The sequence below is a fragment of the Stegastes partitus genome, unplaced genomic scaffold (genome assembly GCF_000690725.1).
Source record: "Stegastes partitus isolate 25-593 unplaced genomic scaffold, Stegastes_partitus-1.0.2 Scaffold375, whole genome shotgun sequence".
Classification (NCBI taxonomy): domain Eukaryota; kingdom Metazoa; phylum Chordata; class Actinopteri; family Pomacentridae; genus Stegastes; species Stegastes partitus.
Genome location: NW_007578106.1, coordinates 171,534 through 179,932, shown reverse-complemented (window position 1 = coordinate 179,932; position 8,399 = coordinate 171,534). Strand labels below are relative to the sequence as shown.

General features: G+C 45.3%; 1 protein-coding gene across 1 annotated transcript in view; it reads left to right on the top strand.

Annotated features, from left to right (window-relative positions):
• Positions 1 to 270: 270 nt before the first annotated feature.
• ints2 (integrator complex subunit 2) overlaps positions 271 to 8,399 on the top strand; it is a 22,403-nt gene continuing 14,274 nt past the window's right edge. The window contains exons 1-7 of the mRNA XM_008284833.1: positions 271 to 317; positions 1,108 to 1,416; positions 1,527 to 1,665; positions 2,253 to 2,355; positions 4,757 to 4,870; positions 5,649 to 5,779; positions 7,628 to 7,798. Coding sequence (XP_008283055.1) covers positions 1,124 to 1,416; positions 1,527 to 1,665; positions 2,253 to 2,355; positions 4,757 to 4,870; positions 5,649 to 5,779; positions 7,628 to 7,798 — 951 coding nt within the window. The 5' untranslated portion in view covers positions 271 to 317; positions 1,108 to 1,123. The remainder of the gene's footprint in view (positions 318 to 1,107; positions 1,417 to 1,526; positions 1,666 to 2,252; positions 2,356 to 4,756; positions 4,871 to 5,648; positions 5,780 to 7,627; positions 7,799 to 8,399) is intronic.

Genomic DNA, 8,399 nt, shown 5'->3' with positions numbered 1-8,399 from the left:
TCGCGCTGCCTCCAGTCAGTCAGTCAGCGCCGCTCCGCCGCACTGACAACATCAGTTCCTTCACGTGCACAATGACATTGTGTTCACTGTAGATACAGATGAGGTCCAATCGGAAACTATGACAGACAGGACGTGAACAATACAGCGCTAAAAACATTTCCATGAGCCGACCGGCTTCAGCCAGGACCAGTCATTGATGTAGGACTGCCCCGTAACGGTAGACCGTAGGGGCTGACGGTACACAGCAGAGTCCGAGGTCTGAAGGCCTCGATGGTGACATTTCTGTTTAAAGACTCAGTTTCATCTTAATAAGTGAGGTAAGGGCGCTCTTGTTGAATTGTTGTTTTTACTTGCGACGTGTACACGACGGAGACAGACCAGCAGCAGACTGGAGTATTGTCCTCTTACAAACTAGCCTAGCCTAGCCTAGCCTAGCTTAGCTTTAGCTGTTAGCTGGCTAGCACCATGCTAAGAGTCGCTCTAAAAGACCAGGGGGCAGTGAATGAGTGCTAGTAGCTAGCCAGCTAGCTAACTACTAGCTAACGTTAACAATATAACCTCCCAGTTAAGAGTTGAGGGTTTCTTAGCTATATTATACGTGCTTTGACAACATTTCTGCGTACGGCTCGTGTTTTAAGACGTTTCGATCCAGAGCAAAAAATATTCACGTCAGTTGAAGTTAACAACAATTGATTTTCCCAGTAGTAGTTAGCATTAGCGGGAGTTAGCAGCGATGGGCAGCTTTTAGCTTGTTTCGTTTGCAACAGTTAGCGTTGTTTGTTTGTTTGTTTGTTTGTTTGTTGTATCTGCTCGATCAAACGTCTGGACAAATTGCCATTTAGCACATCACCATGAGCCAAATAACGTCAGAGTTATTAATGTAGACATGAACAGTAACGCACAGTGTGACAGCCGTTACTCAGTCTACTGTCAGCACAACTTCTGCTCGTCTTTGTGTACTTTATTTACAGTTAGTGCAATGTTTCCTACACTTTTAAATCAGTGCATTATGACCCACAAAAAGCACTCTTAATCTGCATCAGGTGGCATCAGATTCTGCTTCTTAAATTCTCTTTTAAAGTCTACATGTGGTGTGTTCCCCCCCAGCTTTGGGTCTGGGGAGATGGCAGACAGTGCAGGGCTGCAGTTCGTCAGCCCCTATGCGTTTGAAGCCATGCAGAAGGTGGACGTGGTGCGTCTGGCTGCCCTGAGCGACCCAGAGCTCAGGCTGCTGCTGCCCTGCCTGGTGAGGATGGCTCTCTGTGCTCCTGCTGATCAGAGCCAGTCGTGGGCGCAGGACAAGAAGCTCATCCTCCGCCTGCTCTCTGGAGTGGAAGCTGTCAACTCCATCGTGGCGCTGCTGTCGGTGGACTTTCATGCCTTGGAGCAGGACGCACGGAAGGAGCAGCAGCTCAGGTACAGCTCACTCTCACATGAAATAGCTGCAGTCTGGTAAAGCAGAGAATGTATGGCATGTTTTCTTTATTCATCAAGTCATACAAAATGTGTTGTGTCTCCTCTGCCAGGCACAAGGCGGGCGGCTCGAATGGGGAGAGCATCCTGGTGTCACAGCTGCAGCATGGCCTGACCCTGGAGTTTGAACACAGCGATCCCCTCAGGAGGCTCCGGCTGACCCTCAGTGAGCTGCTGGCCATCATGAACAAGGTACAGTCGGAGCTCCTCACAGAATTCACTGAACCACAAGACATTGGGAAGGTTTTTTTATTTGTGGTTTCAAGGAACAAATAACTTAAATGTGATTTTTAAGTGTTGATTGTAATGATTGTTCCCATGATGCTGCTTTTAAGCTTCCTGAGTAACTACAGCTGTTAGGAGACTGCACACAAGAGGGACTGTGTTGGTATCAGCAGCCTAAATGTGAGCTGCTGCTTTTGTGTATAGTGTACAGATGTGATGGATGCTTGGATATTGACAGGCAGAGTGATGTAAATCTAAAAACAAATTAAGGCATGAAAGACTTCAGCACAAACTAATGAATGATTAAAAATATCTTACTCGTGGAAATTATGTCTCAGATGAAAGAGACAAGATTGCACAGCTTTTATTTTTTAAATTGTTCATCAAAGCTTATTTTGGTTCGAGAAATTACTGCTAAATTTCTGGCAGCTGCTCCCACATTGATTGAAATTAAATATTTCTCCGCGCTGCAACTGTCCCTAAGTAGTTTAATCTTCATCTAATAGGGTGATTGATCCACACAGTCTGTCTCCTGCTCCCTTGTCGTTCCTCAGGTGGCCGACTCCAACGGAGAGTTCTTCTTGAAGTCCTCTGAACTCTTTGAGAGTCCCGTGTACTTGGAGGAGGTGGCAGATGTCCTCTGCATTTTACAAGCAGGTATGCAGCTCTTTTTTTTAATCTTCCTAATAGTTTTACTTGAATGTGCCACAGCTGTGTGCTCGTTGCAAATCATAGATGCTGATGCACGGTGGATGTTTTATTAGCTGTGCAGAATTACTGTTCAAACAACAGGATGTCAGATGATGATGTCAGGCAGCGTGGAGACGGGATGTCACTTAAAAGCTGGGTTTAAATGATAACTGTTCCTCTCTGCTCACTGTCTCACTGCAACACACTCACACTCTCACACACACACACACACACACACACACACACTCACACTGCAGACAGCAAGCTGCCTCCAGAGCAGAGAGGTCCTGGGCCGGCACAATGAAACAGACTTTGGGGTGTAGTTTACTGGAGTTGACAACAACAGTGCTTGTTATCCATAAGTGCAACAAAGTGTGCCAGTAAGGGAGACAGAAAGCATGAGAGTAATTTATCAAACAGCCGCGAACAAAGACAACATACAGAGAAATGCCACCTGTGTGAGCGCTCTGCCCAGAATCATCTCACCGTCCCTTCTTCATCCACAGCTCGTGTGTTTTCAGTCACACAGAGCTCCTCGATTTAACGGCAAACTGCTGTGAACACGTTAAAGCACAGTGTTAATAGTATGTGACAGTTTAGCCTAATTAGCTACGTGGTTTATTTTCAGTTAAATTCTGTTTGACAGTGAAACCGACCAATCCGGTCCCCTCTCAGCTGAAGCACCTCGCAGTGAATCAGAAGGACGGAGGACAGAGCTGATAACCGATATGTTGTAAAAGACTCTGAGCCCAATGGTTTAATCATTACTCATTCAGAGAGGATGTGAGTTTATTCTGATGCTTTTTGTAGCCTCGACATTCTTTTTAATAAAGACATAATATCTGATGTTAAAGCTGTGGTACGCAGAAATCTAGAAAAGGAAAAAAAAGACAGCATTTGATAATACGGCCCTCTACCTGCAGAACAGCTCCTTTCCATTTCTGTCCTCGGCTTGTTGTGCACAAGCTTGACCATAAACGTGACCAACACATGAAGCTCAGGCAGCCATACCTGCAGCTGTGTGCTACAGTCAGCAGAAGGTTCAACTATCAGCAACGCTCAACAGCTCATGAGCAGCTTACATGGTAAACGTACCGATGCAACCAAACCTACTGCTGCAACACACACACACACACACACACACACACACACACACACACACACACACACACACACACACACACACAGGACGATGGAGTGAGCAGCCTGCCTGTCCACGAGAAGAGTGACAAGCTCAGCATGAAACAATTCCTGGATGTAGCTCCACTTCTGAGAACACTTTGCTGATACTGATGAATGGTTCCACGTGTTTATTGTCAGACTCGTCCACCATCTTCTGCTTCTCGGGTTGCTTTATAGTGTTGCAGTTGTTGCAATGCCGGATTTTCTGCCATTAAATCCGACTTTCCACCCCATGAAGGGACACGCATGCACAGCTGCACATATGCAGCCGATAAACAGCCAAAAGGAACGACGACGTCTCTCTGAAAAGACCTGCGATTGGCCAGAGTGTCTCAATATGTGCGTTAAAGCCTGACGTCTAGCTTCCTCTCAGACCTCTTCAATTCCAAACTGGTAAAAAACTTTAATTGTGCACAGTGACGCCAGAAGATCTCTGCTGACCTGAGCTTTAATCGCTGTGCATAATAAAATAAAGCACCTTCGACTGTGACACATGATACACATCAGTCACCATTAGTGGCCCCAAAATTACACATGAGAGCAGCAACAACACGATTCAAAATGCCTTCAGTGTTACAGGCGGCACATGCAAGATTAGCTTAGATATAGAAATGTGTTGCCTGATGCTGAAGCTCCAGAATGACAGAATCAGTCCAAACTGTTCCACATTGGACTGTTCAGGCTCTAGGACCGTACAGTTCTATTTGATGGATTCACTCACTGGTGATATGCCATGTGATATGCAGAGTTTCTGAACATAGGATGGCGCTTTTTGTGGTGAGACTAATCAACCATAAGCAGTGCAGCTCAAACGCCAGCAGACGGCTGTCTTTAGTGAAGGATTCCTTGTTGTAGAATCAGTCTGAGGATGTACATCATAGGGACGTTTCTGACAAAGAATCAGAAACTACGACATCTGCATAATCCTGTTACTGCTGTTGATAGTTAGATTTGCACCATCTAATATTTATTACATATTATATGTATATAAGTTATTGGATCCTGAACAAACGCTCTCCCGTCTTGCCTGTACTACTTGTATGTACAGCAACATGACAATGAACTTGATTTGATTTGATTGATCTCAGAAAAACCAGCAAATCCTTGTGTGAATCCTGAAAGCAGTCCACTCCAGTGTTGTTGTCTTCTGCATTTGACAAAGTGTGTTTATCCTTCTTTGTCTCAGAGCTGCCCTCCTTGCTGCCCATCGTGGACGTGGCAGAAGCTCTACTTCACGTCCGCAATGGCGACTGGTTCCTGTGCCTGCTGGTTGCCAACGTTCCCGACAGCTTCAATGAAGGTAATTCATCTGTCTCGCCACGCTGCGCATGCTGTCGGCAGATAGAGCGGCCGGTTAATGACTAGTTTCATGTGGTTAGTCTGGACGACACCAGACATTCCTTCAGAAGCTCTCTGCGATAGCTTCATTACATTCATAGGCGGCTAGTTATTGAGTTGCAGCCCTATGTTTTTTAACTTTCTCGCTTGGCTTGATTTCCTCTCTTGCTTCTCGCCACCGGCCCAAGGGTGTGCACATTTGTCTTTGATGATGAACATTACTGTCTCGCTCTGACTCACGGAGTGCTGCGTGTGCTCGGAGAGACTCATTAGAAGAAAATGCCTGTTGTCTCCGGTGCCTCCTTATCGCGCAGAGGGTCAGAGCTGAGTCAATAGCGTGTTTGTGTGCTACACAGCAGGCAACAGCAAGAAGTCCTCTTGGCTTTGTTACTGGAAAAAGACCTTGTTTCATTGAATTAAAAGTGAAATGAATTGATCCGAGGGTGAAGTGTGGGAAGCGGTTCTGTCGGGAATCATCAAGGTGTGTCATGTTGAACAGCAGCCGGGAGCCACACCTCCCTCCACCGGCTGCAGTGTGGCATGTGAAATAATCCAGAGGTAGATGGAGACTAATGTCATTTAGGGAAAATGAGATAATGTGAAATAAAAGTTTATGGAGGCGATGACTCGGCCATGACGCTGCAGAAATTATGTTACCGTCAGTGATGCTCAGAAAGTTCCAGGAAAGGAAATTCATCAGTCCAAATTATGTTGTGGTATTTAAATGTCTGTCATTGCAGTGTGCAGAGGTCTCATCAAGAATGGAGAGCGTCAGGATGAAGAGAGCGTGGGTGGTCGGCGCAGGACCGAAGCCCTCAGGCAGCTGTGTCAGATGAACCCCTCGCAGGCCCTCAACATCAGAGCCATGGTGGTGAGTTCCTCTGTTCAACTATCAAGTGTCCCTTTACTCTGACATCTCCACACAGTGTTTTTTTATTTGCTGGAAGACACATCATGAGGTAGGTAGACAGGCTCAGAAGCACAGATTCAGACTTCCAGGGTTTCATACGTAAAAAACCCTGAAGGTCCTTTTCATATCTGCAAGGGGACACATGACATACATGTCCACATAAGTCCTTGTGGGTGCAACCAAACATGTGTCACTGACAGACTGTTATCACAAAAGTCGATTCTCTATCTCCACCCAGACCTTTAGAACTCATCATCACAGAGCTGTTATTGAAGTAGTCAGTGCCAGACTTTGGAAGTGCTCAGATTTGTACACGCTTTCCCTCGACTGTGCCTAACGCAGTGGGAAGTTCTACATTCTCCAGAAATCCACCCACTGTGTTCGACACACCTCAGGAATAATCAGTGACACGGTGCTGCAGCCTGTAACTCGCTGCTGTATCCTGCAGAAAGTGCAATGTCACGTCCTCACAGGAACATCCGCGGGAGCCGCAGGTGTTTCTCTGCATTCGATACGAGGGACAATGTGACCAAAACCGTCTAAATATGCAGCTTTGATACACAGAGATGAGTTTTTAGAGGCTTCATCAGTGAGCTTAATATGATTCACAACATCCCAGAATCATTCATTTCAGATGAGGAATGGATTCTGTTATCTGGGAGCTGCTTTATTCCACTACACATGCATTTGTGCCACATTTATTTTTGCTACCCTGGATTTTTTTTCCTATTAATTATGCATGTGCAAACTAAAATTAATACTTGTTAGCGCATTTTTTAGCATCTCCTCCTTTGCTGGAATATGCTTTTCATGACAAAGTGTTTGTTTTACGGGACGCTTGTGTTTGCAGAAACATCGCTGCGTTAAATATTGAGCGTGATCTCGGTGTAATTATTTGCACATATCTTAAATGATTTTGTCGTAGAATACGTTTAAAGCGGCAGCACTGCAGCCAAACCGTCTTTATCTCCGCATGTTTAGAGGTACGGTTGTTGGGGATTTTTAGATCGTACAGAAGACGACGTGTTGCTTTACCTGGATTGTGTTCCACTGCTTTGTTAAATAATGTAAATTCAGAGTTATTGTTTGACAGGTAAAGCATCGTCGCAGACTCTAGAGTTTTGTTAATTCTCATAAACGTGCTAGTAACAGGCCCCGCTGAGCCAGGAACTTTTTGTCCCCCCTTTACTCAGATCAACTCCCCTCATAAAGGTTAGTAAAAAGATTTTTCTCTTTACTGATTTATGTAGTGGTACACTTTGTGATGCTATCCCTGAGGGGAGAAATTTGTCTTCTCGCTTCCCTCCTTCTCTCACGGAGGTTACAGCACAAGGTCAGTTATCGAACGAGGCCCCAGGAGGTAGTAGAAATTCATTGCCTTGCTGAATGATGCATCAGCAGGACTCATACTTGGCTGTACTTTGTGAACTCAGACAATGGGGCCGGGGAATTGATGTGATGCTGTGCTGAAGCCGTGTGCTTTCGGGGAGCACTCAGCCACGGATGTCAGTAGCTGGTGTTTCTTAACATGTGGATAACTTTGGTTGACTTTGCTAATGGCTTATGATCAAAAATAAAAATGTTCAAAGAAGTACCAAAAGGGGCGTTGACATGCAGGTCAAGTGAGTAAAACGCAGCCCAACAGTTAGTTCACATGATTAATATGCTAAAAAACTAAATAAACGCCAGTATTCGAGTGTGGGTTGTACAAAGAATGCATAAGAAGATGCTGCAATCCTAAAAATATCATAAAATTGAGGACATGACTGATAAAATGTGCTTAAATCGGTGTCATGTTGTTGTTCTCAGGTGGAGGAGTGTCACCTGCCAGGTCTGGGCGTGGCTCTCACTCTGGACTACAAACCAGAAACAGCAGACGAGGCCGTCAGTCCTTTAGTTTCTTATGTCAGCGGTCTGCTGCTGGGCACCAACAGCAAAGTCCGCACCTGGTTCAGCATGTTCATCCGTAACGGGCAGCAGGTGAGGAACCGGTTGTTCAAACACACACACACTGCATGTAGATACAAAACTCTGGTTGGATGCGATAAAACAAAAACTAGTCGGGAAGAAACTGGTTTTTCAAATGTGCATAGAATGTCAGCATCCTTACGACGGCCCTCAGTTGCATCCCCAAACTCCACCATGTCGTTTGAGTGTTGGTTTAAAATTAAAATAGAAAGCAGTACAAAAGCACACATCAACACACCAGTGAGCTCATTCAGCATCAGATACTGGTGGGGCTTCGGTTTGCTGTCGCTCCCATTCTTTCCCCAATTACTCAGTTGTCAGCTCTTGAATTGAATTGTTCCCAGTTTAAGCCACTGCTCTAAATTTAACGAAACATACAAAGGAGATCATGTGCCTCCCTATCTGCTGGCATTTCTTTCCGTTTATGGAGGGCAGATGCGCTTTACAGTCAGCCTTTCACTGCAAATGTCATCATTTGTTTATGTTTCCCTTTTTATAAGAACGTTAGATTTGTTAGACAATAAGCGCTCCCTGAGCCGGGAGGAAAAGCCTCTCTGCAGCACTAGAGCAGGTTCTGACATGTTCCTTCCACATTTAGTTTTCTCTGTTTGGT